Genomic DNA, 19,035 nt, shown 5'->3' with positions numbered 1-19,035 from the left:
GGGTCCAACTATAGGACACCATACAGGTCCATTAGCCCCGGGGAGCCTGGAGGACCGCGCACAGAGACGGCTGGGTAGAACGGCAGGAAGGCGTTGCTGCCCCCACCTACTTCCGGGTGCGATCACGTGAGTAGACCGGAAGTGGGAGGTGGGTGCGGCCGGTACCGTTCCGGTGTTGGTTCGGGTCCCGGTTCCGTCGCTATGCGCAAGTTCTTCCAGGAGATCAAGGCCGACCTGAAGTTTCGAAGCGCTGGACCAGGCCAGAAACTCTCGGAACCGACTCGGTACGGGGCTCTGCACCGCCGGTAACCGCTCGGTACCGCCCGTTGGGCCCAGAGATGGAGCTCGGGACCGGGACGTCACGGCTTGGGGGGGGGCTGTGTTAACGAATGGGGCTGGGAGTGATTGGGATCCATTGAGTCCATCCAAGGGCTGGTTGGGATCCATTGAGTCCATCCAAGGGATGTTTGGGATCCATTGAGGCCATCCAAGGGCTGGTTGGGATCCCTACAACTTGATGTCCATCCAAGGTTGTTGGGATCCATACATTGAGTCCATCCAAGGGCTGGTTGGGATCCATACATTGAGTCCATCCAAGGGCTGGTTGGATCCATACATTGAGTCCATCCAAGGGTTGTTTAGGATCCATACATTGAGTCCATCCAAGGGCTGTTTGGGATCCATTGAGTCCATCCAAGGGCTATTTGGGATCCATACATTGAGTCCATCCAAGGGCTGGTTGGGATCCATACATTGAGTCCATCCAAGAGCTGGTTGGGATCCATTGAGTCCACCCAAGGGCTGGTTGGGATCTATACCTTGAGTCCATACAAGGGCTGGTTGGGGTGCTAAAAGCTGTTACTGCCGGTCAAGGGGCCCATAGAGCTGCGTTCTGTCCTGTAGGGTCCCCAAGGAGAAGCCGAAAGCAGAGGCAGCACCGAAGCCTCGACAAGGACCCACCGATGAAGCACAGATGGCGGCGGCGGCAGCGATGGCTCGGATGGAGCTGAAGCCCAAAGCGAAGCCACCTTCCTCCTACGAGGCCATAAAGAACCAGGGTAGGAGATTCCTCGCAGTTACAAGCCTGGCTGGGCTGCAAAGCTTTATCAGTGTTACCTCCAAGCTCAACCAGCTGCTGTAGGTCTGAGCGTAGAGTCCCCATCTTGGCAGCTGGAGCTGGCTCCTTGATGACGAGCCTCTTAGAAATGGGGTTAAGGCAATCAGCTGTGCAATGCAAAGCACTCTGAGGAAGCAGAGCTCTGTTCCCCTATTGCCATAACTGGGATTTTTTCTCTCCTAGTGAGAAAGGAGCTGATGGCTGAGGCAGCTGCAAGTGAGAAAGGGGTTTGTGCAGACCAAGAGGTACGAGCAGCTTGTTCCCTATGATAAAATGAATGCTTTGAGAGTGCTGTTGTTCCTGTCCTATAGATATATGCAAACAACCCACAGCAATCCAATACAATACAAACAATACAATTCAGTTGCACCTGCTTTTGTCTCTTTTAGGACCCAGCCTTCTCGTACAAGGAAGCTGCAGCTGAACCCTCTGTTTCAGGGGTTTATTTCATCTGCCCATTGACCAGCGCAGTTGTAAGGAAAGATGAGAAAGAAAAACACATCAGAGAAGCCATCCAGTCGGTGAGATCTACATCTGCAGGCTGTGCTGCTTCCATTTTAACTCATTTTGTGCATTAATCCCCTCAAGCAATACAGCAGTTACCCTCCTATCTTCTCCCCTATCTCTCAGACTGCAGGCTCTGTTCAGATGTTATAAGTGCCTGTCCCTTTGGCTTGCTATAAACGCTCTTTGATTGTACAGAATAGTCAGTCCACCCACGACTTCTCTTCTTCTTTCCCAGTATTTTGCAGTAGACCCAGTGGCCGCCTCCATCATGGAGATTCACACCTTTAATAAGGATCGGGACAAAGTCCGAGTGGGTGTAGAAACCATGGCCAAGTAAGTAGGATGGAGCACGCAGGGAGCTTGTCCCTTCCCTGGAAGGTTAACAGGCATTGCTGCACTCCAGGCAATGTCTGAGATGCTTTGAGTTGATCTACTGGTCCAAGAGGTTTAGGAGGTGCTGCTTGAAATGAATAGTTTGCTTTCCTTACTTTTCCATATGAGACCTTATGGGCAGCATGTCCTAAAGTGCCCGCTTTGATCCATGAAATACATAGATTCCTCTTTCTGCAGATACTTGGACAATATCTATCGGCATCCAGAGGAGGAGAAGTACCAGAAAATCAAACTACAGAACAAAGTATTTCAGGTGAGATCAGGATTGTTGCAGCTGTTCTGCCTGGGGAACTCATTGCCTGGAGCAGATTACATTTAATATTTTTCCTTTTCTTCCAGGAAAGGATAAACTGCCTGGAAGGCATACATAAATTTTTCCAGTCTGTTGGGTTTGAGACAAAAACACTGCCTGTTCCAGGACAAGGCAAGATATTTAAGTGTATTATAAAGTGAAGGCAGCAGCCTGAGTGATGGGACATCCCAGGGGAGGCTCTGAGAGCTTCACACTTCAGGGCTGTTTTACATGAACAGCCTCTGGTCCTGCTTTTTTCTTGTTAAGGCAGTAGGTTTTCTGGAGATTATTGCCCTTAAATTTCATATGTGAACGTGCTTTTGGTTGTAGACACCACTGAAGAATATTACGTACTGAAGGAAGAAATGCTGACCAGGTTGGAAGACCTTAAGTACTATAAAGATCAGCTTTTAAGCTGTGAGCCGCTGAGACTCCAGCTGGATCGCCAGCTCTGTGTATTTAAACCATCACCTGAAGCTGCCCGATTTGAGCTGCCAAATGACTTCTACAACCTCACTGCAGAAGAGATAAAACGAGAGCAACGGCTCCGGTGAGCAGGTTTCAAGTGAGGGCCTCCACTACCCAGGGGGCACGCAATGCCAGCTAACTACCTTGTATGCCACTTCTTCATGCTAAAAAACCACTTTTTATCTAAAGGACAGAAGCAGTGGAAAAGGCTTCAATGCTGAGGACAAGAGCCATGAGAGAGAAAGAAGAACAAAGGGAAATGCGGAAGTACAACTATACCCTGTTACGAGTTCGATTTCCTGATGGCTACCTTCTCCAAGGTAAGACTTCTTAACCCTCTCTTTGTGCATCCCTAGTAGCTTTTGAGAGTACCTGTAGCAGAAGAGATTGGTAGGCAGGTTTGAGATGTGCAGAACACAACTGTTAGAATGAATACAGAAATAGAGTAATGTTTCAGTATGAATCTTTACACTCTTTGAGGCTTCTATGTGCCTCACCTGCATAGGGTTGGAACTATAAACCAGGGTTCATTGTAGAGGAAAAGAATCTCAAGGCATTACTAATTAAATGTGCTCTTCCCAGGCTACTGCTAGCAAGCTGGAATCATTAGATGAGTTTGCTATAGTAACCAGCGTGAAATTGCCTGTGTGGTGGCAGGCTTTACAACAGTATAAATCCTGTTCAATTCTTGCTGTAGAACTCCAGAAATAGTTTCAGGCTTTCCTAGTTCTTTGTTACAGGCCGGCAGGGGTTTACAACATGTGAAGCAGCACTTTTCTTTAGGGATGCTGCTTTTATGCTTCAGTAGAATTAGGCTCTTCCAATGCCCCCGAAGTAGTTTATGAAGTTGCATCGGTACTGGAGCTCTATGAAAGCTACCACAAAAGATTGCATTAGCTAAATGCCAGAGACTCTTCCTCTATGTCACTTTTTCTTCATGGCAGGTACTTTTTATGCACGTGAACCCGTATCTGTGCTCTACAACTTTGTAAGAGAAGCACTCAGAGATAACTGGCTGCCCTTCGAGCTTTTGGGACCAGGGGGTCTCAAACTGACAGATGAGAACTTGGCTTTCAATGAGTGTGGGCTGGTGAGTAAGAGATGGCACCTTGCACAGGGGTTTTCAGGTGGCAGAGCCCTGCTTGTCAGGGTCAGCTGCTGCTCATAACTTTGCATCTTCAGCTTTCAGTACAGAAGTGCTCTGTCCCTTCTTTAAGCTCAGACAATTGCATCAAGGCTAATTCAAGGCTATAAGGCTTCCATCTAATAAATTTTAAGGACCTGTAGGAAATTCAGGCTACAGCATTTACCAGCACTGATGTGTTGTATTGCAGCTTAGTAACACTGCTTTCTCTGTTCCAGGTCCCCTCAGCTCTTCTGACTCTTGCCTGGGATGCAGCAGTCATGTCAGACATTGAGGCATCAAGACAGGAACAGGCAGCAAGCCCCCTGAAACCAGAACTTCTCTCCCATGTCCAGACACTGTCTTGAAATAAAGGGGAATGGATTCAGCACTGGTGGTTTTAGACTGTTCCCTTAGGTTGGAGCTTCCAACACATGATCTAAGGAACAACTTTTAGCTCTGCAGAGTGGGAGGCTAGAGATTCAGCCATTTTAAACTGACCTTGCAGTCATTTCCACTACTCAGTAGCCATTCAAGGTAGTCTCGTCCAGTAAAACTTTCAAGGCTGCACTTAATGGCTTCAAGAACTAAGTTCTGGCAATGACGGTTTAAGGTATTTTCTAAGACCATGATGAATTACCGCTTTCCTCTTTTAGAGGAAGGATGAGATGCTAATAGATGGCTGGATGACAAACTGATTGAGCCTGGATATTGGGCTGGGCTTAGAATTCAGCTTTTCCTTTTGCTTCTATGTGCACTGTAACTCCTATTGGAGAGAATATATTTAGATAATGGTATGTTTAATCTAATTAAATTGATTATTTAAAGATTCAGTTCTGCTTCAACTTATTTGAATTGTACTGCTCTTACAGTTTTGAACTATAGCTGAGTTCCAGTCACTGCTGGAGCTGGCACTAATGTGCAGCTGGGGCATTGCTTCTCATCTTCTCAAGGCACCTGCAGACAGAAGAGCCAGCCTGGGAAACAAGCAACAAGCAAGAGCTACTTATGCTGCATTATCGCTCTGATGAGACATTAAACCCCAGCCAACAGCCAATATTTTAGGGAACTCATTCCTCAGCAGCTTAAAAGCCTTATAAAAAAAAAGTTAAAAACCACAGCAAGCTTGTTACGTATATTAACAAGTGTGATGCTAGTTCCATTCCACATGCTTAAATCTTAAAGCTCTCCTAGGGGACAGCGATCAGCCTTTATACACACACACCCTCCCTTCTATTGCAGCACTGTATATAGGAGACCAGTAGTCTCACACTGTCACCAGCCTGTAATTAATATCAGACTATCACAGAATAGGAGGAACAGCTTGCAGGTATTCTCTTTTCCAAAGGCACAGCTGTGGAGCTGTTCCCCAGATCAAGTAAAGTCACAAACAGGATAATAAAGATAGCATAAAATCAATTGTAATTGTACATCATTCATACCCAAGGGCACACTATACAACTTTATGAACAGAGTAAGTCTCAAGAAGCATCGCAATAAGCTTATTTTAAAAACCCTCCACTAATACAGATACCTTCCATTACAAAGAAGTATCAAAATTTCAATAATGCTTTATTAAGGACAGATTAATATGCAACATTTCTTGAGCTAAAAACTAAAGATTTAAGCTTCCGTCTGGTCTGAAGCAGAACAAAGTGCTGTCTTCTCTTTACAAGAAATGTGGAATACTTTCAGGTATCTTGTTCGAAGATACACAGGGTTTTAAATCTTCTAAATAATTCTACATACATACAAGAGAAGTTAGTAGGCATTTAAGTCTCAAATTGTATTAGATGGGCTGACCATGTTGGCATCCTGGTGAGCAGCAGTTGTGGCACTGGGTTCTGGGGCTGTTTCACTGGCTGTCAATGTTGAATCTGCAAAGTAGAAAATGTTTTAGAATGAACAAAACCACAAGAAGACATCTTCATTAAACCTGTCAAACCTGATTACTGCCATATATGCATCCAGTCATGAATGCATTTACAAGTCATTTCAATACCATTTGGTATTAACTCTGGATTTTAACACTGGGTTACGCTAATGCAGGGTAAAACTAATCCTAATTAAGAATCAAGTCTTGTTAGTGCTTTAGAACTAGGCAGAGCTGCTACTAAACTGCCCTCTCATCCTCAGAACAAGAGCATATCTACCTGAAGTAAGGCTTTCATCCTGCTACAGTCATGTAATAAGCTGCTTTTGCTTAAGATTAAATGCAAAGCTTCTTGCCAGACAGCTGTGTTGTCAGTTATGGAAGGTAAGAGGAGGAATGCAACACCAGATAGAGAATCAAGATGTGTCTAGAATGGATCAAACCACTGTAGAATTTAGTATTTTGGGAACGCGCAGAAGCCCTCATCTACCAATTAAAAGAGCTGCCTAATAATAATTTAAAAAGCCACTTAATTCAGGTTGTGCAGTAGCATTGTGAAAGAGCTATTGTGAAAGCTGTAAAGCTTGGAGGTTTTAAAAGCAGTTTAGAGGACCAAGCTGCATATGGTTTGCATTAAGTCATTGATCTGTATGATCAAGTATGTGTAGTTAAAGCCTCCCTGAGATGAAAGGAGCTTTTCCTTTCCTCATTTCACTGTTTTGGAATCTGTAGCCTGAAAGGCTACACTTACAGCAATAGAGCTTTTGAAAACCCTATTTTAAGAGATAACTGGGACACAAATATAAACAAGTGCTTAGATTCTAGCACATAGCTGTACAACGTTGATCAAAGCATCCATCTGTCACACAGCTGAGAGCTTGGTTATCTGGTGCTGTTTACTTCAGAATGGACACTTCAGCATGCACTTAAGACTTCAAGAAGGTAGCAAAGCTAAGCACCAGACCTTGTTAGTTCTGGGAGAGCTCTGAACATAAGAATGCAAGCCCCCGAGATGAGCCCTTCTCAGCAACATTTACTAATATTAAGTGGATCTGCTGATAGCAGCCCAAATGTTCACTTTTCTTATCAGAAACAAACTGTAATGCTGGCAGACAAATGCTATTCACAAGCACTTTGCTCTGCTTAGTCACTTGGAGGGAGGAGGAAAAAGAAGGCCAAGAGCAGATTAGAGAAGATCATAAAAAGCAAAGAAGCATCTAGAATAAGTCATAAAAGCAGAAAAATGTCCTGAATAAAACATCTATAGAGAAGAGCACAAAGCTCGGTAAAACTGCAGCAGAAAAACAGTGACAGGTTTAGCTACAGTTTCTTCTCCCCCATCTGGTGGTGATTGTCTGCCAAGAGCCTGCTGTCAAGTATTTTTTTTCTCCACCTTTGCATGGCTGTACGTCCACAATCATGCAGTCGTCATCATCCTCATCTTCCTCAGTGTCTGCCTGAAACCCATCCATCTCCATTGCTTCAGCCTGAAGGGGAAGAGAAGGGGGGAAAAAGTTATAAGATATCATCTGTGTAACAGCAAGGTGATGGTGTTAAAGTGTGAGATCTTGCACAGCCAATGCTAAGGACTACAATGGACACTTGTCACAACTAGTGCTCAAAGCACAGTCCAGATAGGCAGGCATAGATGTTTGCAGGGAGCAGCAGACATTGACTTCTGGTAAAAGGCCTGGTCTGCAATGGCACATACAGCAGGAAGCATGCCAAGTGCTTGTGTTCCATGTTTCACTATTACACAACACAATTACACACCTAGAAGTCAGTTCATGCCTCAATTGGAGCCTGACTCAGTTTTGTCTTTTTTATTATTGTATGTATATACTTAAGGGAAATCCTCCCCCCCCCCCCCGCTTGATTTCTTGCTTCTGAAGACAAAAGCAACTTCAGCCTGTCAAGTTTAAACTTGTTCTCCCCTGACTCATCTTTGTCAACAAACTTCTGTTCAAGGAGGGATGTTATTCATAGTTCATTCCTGGGTGACACTATTTGTTGCCCTGAGAGCAACAAAAAGACACTCATTTTGAATCAGGGAAGGAAACAAACGCAAGGAGTGCTGCAAACTGAAGCTGTCCTGCATCAAATGGCTCCAAGTTCTTTTTCCCCTTGAAACCAAAGTCTCAGAAGTTGGTCCCTGCCCATACAAACTGTTCCAAGACAAGAAGTTTCATGTTTACAGCTTTCATCACAGTTGCAGTTTTCAGATAAAGTATTGCCCTCCTACACATGCTGAGGTATTTCAGTACCAGGTTCTTTTTCTGCAGCTTATGTAAGAGCATCTTTACTTATAGAAATGTCCTGGCACAAGTTTTGTGGCAGAGCATTGCAGGCCATGCAGGAAAACAATCAGCAGGTCAAGGCTGTCAGGTAATAAATCCAGTAATAAATCCACTGAAGAGTGCAAACCAGTCCTGTCAGTAGGTCTGAAAGCACACAGTTGATAATAGTAGGTTTCAGACCCTAAAGCCTTACTGTCTTAAGAACGTGGACAGAGCATCACATAGCTAAAGCAATGATCATATGTTTTTTAACCATACTTCTGGATAATTAAGCTCTTAATACTACTTGTTTGCCTCTGCTTTTCAGGGTAACCACAATAGGAAGAGCATGATTATAGAGTTGGAACAGTAACTATTCCAAATATCTCCTTTGCTCCTGTGATTTTCTTGCTTAAAACTAGCTCTTGAAATTCAGCTTTATATATGTAAAATGGTATGAGCCTGAGACTTTGCAGACTATTAAGAGTTGAGCTGCAGCATTTAGAAACCACATTGAACCAGTACATGTGCATCTGATGCAAGTCACCAGCCCAGGCTTTACATCTGGAAGCCATACACACAAATCTGCACACAAATTACTTACAGCTGGAAAACCAAGGACAAGCAGACACTCAAAACTATTCACAGCTTGGAAGCAATCACTGCCAAAGAGCAGAAAATGGAAGAACAGCAAGAGATCAATGTTTAAAGTGAAACAATCCAAGTTAGAGGAAAAGAAACCCATCTCTTTCGAGTTGGGAAATTTTACTCCTTCCCCACCAAAAAGATCTTTTTGTATGACAAATAGTTTTGGTAGCTTAATATTTTGACTCTGCTGATGGTAGATTTAGGTCAGTCTGGAATGCGTGCCATGATACGTGCCTACTGAAAACACACAGCTACATTCCTGCTGTTCATAACTGGGGAAGAGCACCGTGAAAGCTCACCTGTTCAGCATCCCTAGGCCTTTTCATGAATTTAGTGATGCACATACTTCCAGTGGACTTCCTCTTTACTGACATGGGGGTGCTCTGCACAGTTGCTACGCCTGGCACACCTCCACCATCCTCCTTTCCTGAAGAAGGAACTTGGGTGATGTAGTTCCATTGGCAAGGGACAGGAAGGTGCTCTTGATCAAAGCTCTTCAGCACCTCCGAGTGGACGTACCAACACATCCGATATTCAGGTCTCTTCTCATACACAGAGTTCTCAGAAATGATTCGCTTTAGCCTGGCTTTGGAAGGGACACCACTGTCCTCACCAACTGGTGTCTGTGGCCGGGATGTGTTAGGGCTCACAGGGCTCGTGTCTCCACAGTCAGCAGCTGCAGTCACATCACTGAACAGTCCTTGTCGGCAGCACTCCTGGAACTCCTGGATGATCACTTTGCTCCCGTTCACGTTCCCATGGAGCAGTGGTAGAAGCTGGCCAAGGACTGCAGAAAAAAGAGGTTGCACAAAGGTTGTAGAGAAGAACTATTTAAAGGTCAAGAAAAGCCTGGCTGACATAATATCAGTACACGTGCTCCAGGAAAGACGACAAATAAGATTAATTTTAGATACAGGATTGCAAAGGAGCTAAACTTTATACAGACAAGTCAACCACAATAGGAATGAAGTGAGAATTTCAACCTCTACTCCAACATTTTTGGGCATTACTCATACCCTTGTGTTAATCATAGACAGGATGTACTCAATACAGAAACTACAAACAAAATACATCCTATTTCCCTGAGCGAGACACAGCTAAGTTGGCTCGAGCACTTCCAGTAAGTAGTCCTAATCTGAGCCTTCTGAATGAAGTCTTGTTGGCGCTGTTTCCTGGATTACCTGAATCAAGAGCTTTTGGAGACAGCAATCAAGGCCATAGAGCGTGCAATGCCAGAAAACTGAATCCCAGGAGAGCACATAAAGATTGCTTGAATTTTAGATAGAAGCAGACCATTCTGATGCTTTAGCTCAATTAAAAAGAAATGTCTATGGTCTCAAAAGTGGAATACAATGGAACATAAAATAATTTAGCCCTTCATGTCTTACTCTGCTGATCTTTTGCTCTTTTTTTGCTACATTTCTGTATCTGCTGTTCTTCCTCAGCAACAGATGAATCCAGGATACACGCTGTGAACTGCTGGAGAACCTTTAGGTCTGCATTTGTGCCGCTGTCATTCTGTGAGCTTTCCCAGATGCAGCCAATTTTCACAGGCTGTAGAACATGGAGCCTCTTCCCTTTGGCCATGAGTTCATCCCACTCCTTTGCTTTCAGCTTTTGACGAACCTTCTGATTCTCTGGATCACACTCCTAAAAAGCCACGGGTGAAAAAACCTGTTACAACCATGCCAGATTAATGATGTACTTTTAAAAACCACCTTCTTGTTGTGTTCCCTGAGACACAAGTTTTTTCCTGCACTAAGTAAACGTGAGTTAGGTCGCTGCCAGGTCTATATGACTTCTTCGCGTATCAATATTTAGTACTTCATGGGCTGGAAGCAAAGATGGAAATCCAGTGACACCTGGTTCACTTACTTCTGTCACTCCTTCATCTTCAGATAGGTACCCATGGGGTACAAAAAACCCATCGTCATCATCTTCATCCTCTCCTTCCTCTTCATCATCCTACAAAGTAAACTCAGCTCTTTAGAAACATGGCACTGTCAGATAGAATTGTTTCTAAAATCCGTTCTTCAGTACACTGAATCCTTACCCCTTCACTATGGGAAAGGCTTTCACCAGGTTCCTCCTCTTCCCACTCTTCATCACTATCTACTTCATAATCCAGTAATTTCTAGAAGAAATGCCAATATGCCACTTGTTAGCCTGAAAGTATGATGCCAGAGTCCATCTAGTGCTTCATAACTCAATAGCAAGACTGAGCACACAAGTGGATCCCAAAGAAAAGTTAAATCTGATCACCATGTATTCACTTCAAGAGCATAAAGAAAGAATCCAACTACATTGCCTGTAAGGTACTTACACTGTCCTTTGACCAAGGATTCCTGGGACGAATCATTGTGGTTTTCTTGTTCCATGTACCCCAATATGCAGGACGGTGATTTTCACAGAACTGCAGAAGTTTCATTCTGCCAAATTTCCCCCTTTCAGGAACAGCATCTGTTTTGCAGTTATCCACCACTACCACATCACTGTTAAAACAAAAGACTATCTTCAGAACCTACAGGATGCTCCCCTGCTGCTCAGGATAATCTCTCTTATAACATTTCAGATCAGTCACAGTATCAACACAGAACTTGAATTGATGAGGACACTCACAATTCAGTTGCAAGAACAGGAATTTCATATAAGCTACTGACCCCTTAACAATACTATGGGCAACAGCACCCCTGCCTTAGTTTCAAGAAGTACAATAGGCATCTATCACACCTTCCTTGGAATCATTCCCCTTTTCATCACAAAAACAAGTAGAGAAAAGCCCCGATACATAGACTGACCTGTTCACTATGTCGGTACTGTTATTGACAAAAGTAGGTCCAGTTCTACGTGGCTTACGACATTTGAGATCTCTTAAGAAAGAAACTTCACTATTCTGTGCACGCAGGAGCTGATCCAGCTGTTCTAAGAAGTCTGGGTAAAGGGCAATACGACAGAGGGGAGCTAAGACCATGTTCTCCTTAATCTCAAAAGGAGCAAACTTCCCACAAGAGCCAGCAAGAATCTGAAATGGTAAGTGAGGATTGTTAGGACCTGAACACCTGAGAAACTACAGTACTAGCATATTCATAACATAAACCTATGGAAAAAAACCAACATGTTACTGGTATTTGAATGAGGATTTACAATAAGCCCTTCCTATCAGAGACTGCAACAGATCATCCTCTAATGGTCTGTACACCCAATACAGCAGAATACAAAGCTGAGATTTTACTCAAGCAACTCCAGGTTCCTGTCATCTTTAATCTGGTCACAGACTTGTTTTTTTTAAACCCTTCAGTGTTTTAAAATGAGGAAGTACTAACACCTGGTACACTTAAGGGGCTCTAAGGGAAAGGAAACAAGTGTATTTGTAAGAAGATGACTAATGAAAACCCAATAAAATGAAGGCATGGCAACAGCTCACCTTTGGGGCTTGAGGAGTCTTTGGTTTCTGGAAGAATCTTGTAATTTCTGCTTTCTGAGCATTAATACGCTAAGGTCAGAATGAAAATGCAAATTGTAATTAAAGGTATGACAAGGCCTCATAATTTAAAGTGAACTCAAGCATGACCCAACTTCAAATCTAATGAGGCATAAAACAAAGTTCTGTTGTTTATCAGCTCCTGTGATGCAATAAGAAAAAAAAAAAAGTAATTGTCTGCTCTAACACACCTACACAGATTCCAACATAATTGCTAAGACAACAAATGCAGGAAGAATTTAATAGATAGAACAGAGACAGCAGCATTTAAATAAGACAAGGAAACTGCAAGATCTATCTGGTGGAATGGCACTATCTGATCCTATTGGACTGACCCTGTTCCAAAGGGACAAGCCCATACCCCAGGAGGGTAAAGCAGCAGCTCCATAGTGAATAGCTCAGCAGCACTCAGCAGGGTGCCAGAAAACCCATTCAGAGCATTTCACCAGTACAGAAGAGCTTAGAGAAAGCATTTACCTTTTCCTCCTCTTTTAACCGTTTCTCCTCTTCTTTCTTTCTCTTCTCCTCAAGTTTTGCCCTTTAATATAAAAGTTCATTTCACTGGTCACAAATCAAAGTATCTGCTTGGACTGTGACAGGTGAGAAGACTTAATTAAGACCACATCGCACTATGCACTGAGATAATTTGTTAAACAAGTATGGCACTTGACTGAAATAAGCGTAAGACTCTTCTTCATTCCTCCTAAATCAGTGATTAAACTGTTTTGGGCACAAAGTATACGGGATGTTTCAAATTTCCCTCAATAACAAGAAAAGGTATTTAATGAGTTATCACATTACAAGTGACTTCCTCATCAGAGGACAGCAGTGCCAACAGATGCAAAGCAAGTAGCAAGACTGGTCAGGAAGGGAAAACTCAGTGGTTCATGACAGCTCTTCTCAGCCATTTCAGATCAGAAACCCAGCTCAACCAGCAAGCAAAAAGCAGTGCTGAGATTAAGATCTGTCAGTCCTTCAACCACTTTGAACATATTCAGTGACAAATAGGTACTACTGTCTCATCCTCTAAAATGGACAGAAAGTGGGTCTACAAAGGTATCACATCACACATGATTCCCCCTGGCCTTTAGCACTTACTCCAAGGCTTCCTGCCTCTCCTTGCGTTTCTCCTCCTTCACTCTCAACTTCTCAGCTTTTTCCTTTTCTTCTTTCTCTTTCTTTTCTCTTCTTTCTTTCTCTTTCAGTTCTTTCTCTTCCTCTTTTCTCTTCTTTGCCTCTTCCTTGGCTCTCTCCTTAGCAGCTTTTGCCTCTTCTTTCAGCCTTTCTTTTTCTTCTCTTTCTGCCTGTAACTTCTGCAGCTTGTCAGCTCGCTCCTGATCCTAGTTCAAGAAAAACCATTAAGTGTCTTTGTACACAGAAATAGCTGCCGCCACACACACACACTTGAGTAACATAATGACTTCTCCATAACTTCTTGACCCATCCAACACAGAACTGATGGGTTCCAGCTCCTATAGCTGCAGTTAGGAACCGCATGCTATGACACAAATGAGAACGTGGTATGCTTACCAATTAAAATAACCACAAATTCAAGGAAAATAATTTCCCTACCCTGTAGATATCGGTAACTCCAAAAGGAAACTAGGATATGTCTGAACTCAGAGATATAAACATCCTTCTGGTACATTTCCAATTTCTTTTTGTTTATTTCACATCTAAGTCTTGTTGGCAGGATGAAAAATTACTGAACAGCATCACAGTGTACAAATAATGCCAAAACTGTGCCAATGCTAAAAAGCAACACTGTCAGAACTGAGTCATAGCACTCAGTGAAGATCTACTGGGTTGCTTTGGGAAGAGGTATAAAGCAAACAGGGGCGGTGGGTTGATTTAGCTTTCAACACAAAGCTTCCACATTCTCATCTCTCTCAAATGTAACTATTGATATAAATAAACATCATAAGTAAATAACAGGAAAAGAAATCCAACAGTCTGGAACTTTACATGGGGCACTTTGAAAGGCATCTCAGGGAGCACAACCAGCCACTTACAGCTTACATAAAAAAACTGCAACCAACCAATTTATACATTAGTTACTACAAAACACAGCAAGGATTCACAAGCACAGCCCTTCCCAACTGCTGTTAAAATAACAGCCAGCTTTTCAGCATGCAGAGCCCACTCAAACAAGGCTGACTGCTTGAGATCTCCATGTGATCCAACAGACTGCTCTGTATTTAGCACTGCATGACTGAAAACAGAAGGGACAGCAAAATTACACTGCTATTTTGTTCGGATATTCTGACTAGCAGCATTTGAGTGGACACATACTGCAGCCTTAAGGATTTCCAGCAGTGACATCCAACAGTTTCTTCAGCAAGCCATGAAACCGTTGGCCCTTTTGCTAAAAAACAGATGTTACTTATTGTGTTTTAAAGGGAGAAGGGTGAGGAAGTGAGGCAGGAATCCTAAACAGAAGCCTCTGGAGGATTTCACTTGTGTCCACAATGTAGGTAACCACTCTCTAAGGAAGGGTTTGAAAACACTCCCAAAAGCACTTTGATGAGCAGTCAGCAACATTTCGAGTTTCTTAATATCCTACTGAAGTACACAGAAATGCAGTGCAGGCCACCCACACTTCATTAGGTATGCATTAAGAAGATTTTGGAACAAACCGAGTGCTTTAACCGCATGCATTAAGACTCTTCCATATTCATCAGTGAGGAAAGCCAGGGAAAGAGATGCTATAAGTAGATGGAGATGAAACACACGGGGCTTTGCTTACTATTCAATGCAAAAGCACAGCAGGTTAACTTTGTATGTCAGTGAAAATGCCTTACTCTTTGCAATCTCAGCTTCTCCTTCTCTGCAGAACTTTTGTGGAGTTTCTGAGATACCTGAAATCACAAAAAAAGGAAGTTTTATAGATCCCTGTCATTCCCTTTTCACAAGGCACTAAAACTCCTAGAAAGAACAGCAAGCTCCATTTAAATTACATTGACTTTTTCTTCATACCATATTCAGCAACACAAGCATTCTTTAAGCGCTAGATATGCTTAAACTCCCATTCTTAGATCCAATCACACTTATTTATACATAAGCCTGAATGCATCTAATTGTTTCAGTTTACATTAGGTCCTCCTATTACTAGACTTTGCATAAACAAACTCTTCTAGTTACTCAGTCCTTAAGTATCATTTGCAATGTAATACCATGAACAAAAAAGCAAACAGGAGGTACAGCTGCCACAAATCACAAGAGCACCACAGAGAGCATAACATTAACCCAAAGGAAGCGACTTTGCCATATCAACTTTTGATGCTACCAGCTCTTTTTGCCAGATTATTTAGCTACAGCTTCCTAATTATAAGGACTATTATCTATACTTCCATGCTGTTCCTGCTGGTGACCATAGACCTCTTCTTCCTCTACTATCAGTCAGTCAACCCTATGGGTCACACCTTCCTTTCAGTTAAAACCATTAAAGGAAGAAGGTACAAAGGTACTCTGTATCTAAAGAGTAGCACTTGTTGACACATTAGTTTCTGAGCAGCACTTCAGCACTCTCTGTCTTGGCTTCTTGTATCCACCTCTTCCTCCTGCCATTCTCAGGCAAGGGCAGAGCATTTATCCCTGTGATTAAAGCAGATCAAATGCTTTATTTTCTGTACTCATACACAGAAGTTTAGAGTGTAAAGCTGCATTGGGTGATCCTGTACTCACATGATCCAAAATAACACTAAACTAGGAGCTTTGCTTTACTGAAGTGTTTCTGCTTTAGAAAGCAGACATTCTAGCACAGACAACAGTGCAGACCAGCACAGACATCCCACCCCAGCAAACAGAATGAACAAGGTCAACCTCACCTTGTACCAGGCAAAACCAATCACTTGTTGACATGATTACATTACATTCAAAGTCAAGAGCTCTCTTCTGTTCTGCTGTACCAGGAGAATGGTACAGCCTAATTCAGTTTGTATGTGCATTTCAAAGTGATATCACAAGTTTTAACAGCCTGAAGTCAGAACCAGGTAGTTCTCTGTACACCTGGGAACATCTGCCTCGTTTTCCCTTCCAATAATGCAGTTAAATGCAAGCAAGGACAGCAGTCAGAGAGCTCAGTTGAACTTAGGGCTGTACAGGTATCACAACTGAGTGTCGTGTACCAGAGCATCCTCCCTTTACACCTCCACCAATCTGCTCCCCAGGAAGACTGAGCACTTTCCAACCACTCAAGTCACCATTTCAGCCATCTGTTGGCTTTAAAGCCTCCCTTTCAGCACGACACCAAAAGTCACAAAGTTCAGAGGTCTTTTGTTACAGAGCAGGCAGTGACCAGAAGCTACAATATATCCCAAGCCCCAGCACACACAGGGCTGTCAGATCAGAGGCATCCCATCCCCTCCAGCCCTCAGCAACATCTCATTGTCACAGGAGCACACAGTGACTTATCCCTTAAGCACCCCCATGCTGGACAGGGCACACAAAATGGCTGACAGCACAAGCCATACACACTTAATTCCTATTGAGACTTATTTAGCTCGTTCTCTTTCTTCAGAGGGAAAACTGCACTTGTGTTAATGCCCTGTAGTTTCACTTAAAGTGCTTTTAACAGCCTGGATTCAAGATCTCAGAGCTGCTGCTGGAAACAAGATGGCCCACAAAAAAACCCTCAGCAACAGAGAGAACAGAATGGAGGTTATGAACCACTATCTATTGTACAGAACTTGTTTTGAGCTCTGTCCCTATCCCAATTAGTAAGGTGTACATCCCAAGGCATACACTTCATGATCACTATAAGAACCTGTAACAGGAGCTTAGAGCTGCACTCATGCTATTCAAACATAGCAACTCAAAACCAAGACTTAAGCCATACAGTTTAAAGGATTCAAGAGGGTAATCATTCGCTCACATTATTAATAGATGGACAACACATTCCATCTGGTCTCACAATCTTTGCAACTGATTTATCCTTTTCATGACAAACAACCCGTCTACCATGTAATAAGTCTTAAACAACCAAGAAAAGAGACCAACCTTCCTAACAGGCGTTGAGACAGCTAAAGGACTAGTGTTTCTCTTGGTTTCTGCAACAGGCTGCGCCTCAGGGGAGCTCACAGAGAGAGAGCTCAACGAGGAATTAGTAAGTACAGAGTCTCCTTCATGGGACAATTCTACGGTCTCATTTTCTGATGTGACACTTCCATCCAGAGAAGTGACTTGGGGAGATTTGGCAGCCATAATATCTTCAAGAAGCACTACGGGCATCTTCCCCTCAAATATGATGTCCTTCAGTTCACCCTGATTAACCTTCGTGTTTTCCAAGTTGTTACACTCTGTCAACTCAGAACAAGACTGGATTCCATCTACCAGATCTTCACCTTTATTTGCAATAGCTTCGCACCGCACGTCAGTCTCCATTGATTCATCAGTTTGGTTGTTCTGAGTGGAATTCAGGCAATCCAGCTCGTTCATATCTTTTCCTATCACACCATTAGTCAGAGTTGCAGTAGATGCTTTTGAATCCAAATTAACATGGTCTACATCATCACCGAGTCTTTGATGGGATTCATCTACCGAGTCAATAATGACGATGATTTCATCTGTGTTATCTTTTGTGCCCTTCTGTATAAAATAGTCTAACGGACCCTTTCCGTTAACGAGTTTGGGAACAAAATTCACATCTGAATTGAGCTGGCAGTCATTCTCCATATTGTCCATTGATGCATGCGACGTGTCTGTGGAGGAATCCTTACTTTGCCCCAAGCCACCCTTACAACTCTTTCCTTTCTTGCCTTCTGCTTCTGCATCATCTTTCTCCTTTGGTACGGGATTCAGGCGCTTGAAAGGCAACCGAGCTGCAACAAACAACATTTGGCTGTTTAAGTCACAGCAAACAAATCACTGGGGCAGGGGAAATAGAAGTTAATGTATGGCTGTTAAGGTAGTTGGCTGTTAAGCTGTAGAATGAAACCAAACTACAGCTATAGACAGCTCATTACAGCCAATATTCCCAGACCTGGAGTGTTTTAAAGGCATTAGGGCTTTATAGGAGGTGACATAGGCTCCCCCACGGCCTTACCTTGCACGAGTCTCCTCGGAGGAACAACCGCTTTGTCTCTGCACTCCATGGCTACAAAAGAGAAACAAAAAGAGCCCAATGAATGGCCGGGCCACGCGAGCAACACCCAGAGAGCACAACCAGCTCCAGGCCGAGCCTGAGGGCTGAATAAAGCCAAGAGATGAGGAAACAGCCCCGCTCAGGGCCTGGACCTCAACGGGGCCTAGCACCTCAACGGGGCCTAGCACCCCAACGGGGCCTAGCACCCCAACGGGGCCTAGCACCCCAACGGGGCCTACACTCTCAGGCCTCCTTTGTTACCTCAGGAAGGCCTCACACCCCTGGAGGCCCCATGATGACCCCCAGGCCTTGCCCTACCTGCCATGTTGAGGCGCCACGGCTCCAGCTGTAGCCGAACCGAGCGGTTCCGGCCCGTTCTGACCCGCTCCGTCCGGTTCCGGCCCGGCGCCTCCCGCTCGTATTTGGCGGGAGCCGGGACGACCCCGCGCCTCTCCGCGCTGATAGGCTGATAACACCCACGTGACTCGCTCATCCGCCCGCCCTACCTCCGCGAGGCCTGGCCCCGCCCCCACACCCGCATTGGTCAGAGCGATGAGGAGCGCTGATTGGTAGGCGCAGTTGTCACTCTCGCTCGCTGGATGCGCTGATTGGAGAAAATAGAAGGCAGGAGGAGCATAAAAGCTCCCTCACCCTTAGGCCTGAGGTCGTGCTGCTGTGGGGCAGCAGTGATGGCGGAGCAGCTCTATGCAGATCAAAGCAGTATTTCTCTAGTAACGTAGGGCTGGGGCCTCTCAGCGCACTAACTCAATGAGTG

At 43.9% G+C, this 19,035-nt stretch overlaps 2 protein-coding genes across 2 annotated transcripts; one reads left to right on the top strand and one right to left on the bottom strand.

Moving 5' to 3' along the window:
* The first annotated feature begins 112 nt into the window (after positions 1–112).
* UBXN6 (UBX domain protein 6) lies at positions 113–4,727 on the top strand. The gene is made up of 11 exons (XM_015886531.2): positions 113–284; positions 904–1,058; positions 1,301–1,362; positions 1,507–1,638; positions 1,860–1,957; positions 2,195–2,270; positions 2,357–2,441; positions 2,640–2,859; positions 2,967–3,097; positions 3,722–3,867; positions 4,140–4,727. Exons 1-11 carry the CDS (start codon positions 202–204, stop codon positions 4,266–4,268), a joined length of 1,317 nt encoding a protein of 438 aa, XP_015742017.1. The 5' UTR covers positions 113–201; the 3' UTR covers positions 4,269–4,727.
* A 572-nt stretch (positions 4,728–5,299) lies between these two features.
* On the bottom strand, positions 5,300–18,745 carry CHAF1A (chromatin assembly factor 1 subunit A). Its single transcript, XM_015886522.2, has 15 exons — positions 18,579–18,745; positions 18,222–18,272; positions 17,177–17,997; positions 14,980–15,036; positions 13,277–13,518; positions 12,656–12,716; positions 12,122–12,190; positions 11,496–11,719; positions 11,021–11,189; positions 10,751–10,831; positions 10,573–10,662; positions 10,086–10,347; positions 8,997–9,484; positions 7,167–7,260; positions 5,300–5,777 (listed from the first exon to the last, which is right to left on the bottom strand). The coding sequence occupies exons 1-15, from the start codon at positions 18,583–18,585 to the stop codon at positions 5,680–5,682; spliced, it is 2,814 nt and encodes a 937-aa protein (XP_015742008.1). The 5' UTR covers positions 18,586–18,745; the 3' UTR covers positions 5,300–5,679.
* Positions 18,746–19,035: the final 290 nt, after the last annotated feature.

Source organism: Coturnix japonica, chromosome 28 (genome assembly GCF_001577835.2).
Source record: "Coturnix japonica isolate 7356 chromosome 28, Coturnix japonica 2.1, whole genome shotgun sequence".
NCBI lineage: Eukaryota > Metazoa > Chordata > Aves > Galliformes > Phasianidae > Coturnix > Coturnix japonica.
This window is presented reverse-complemented; position numbering and strand designations above follow the sequence as displayed.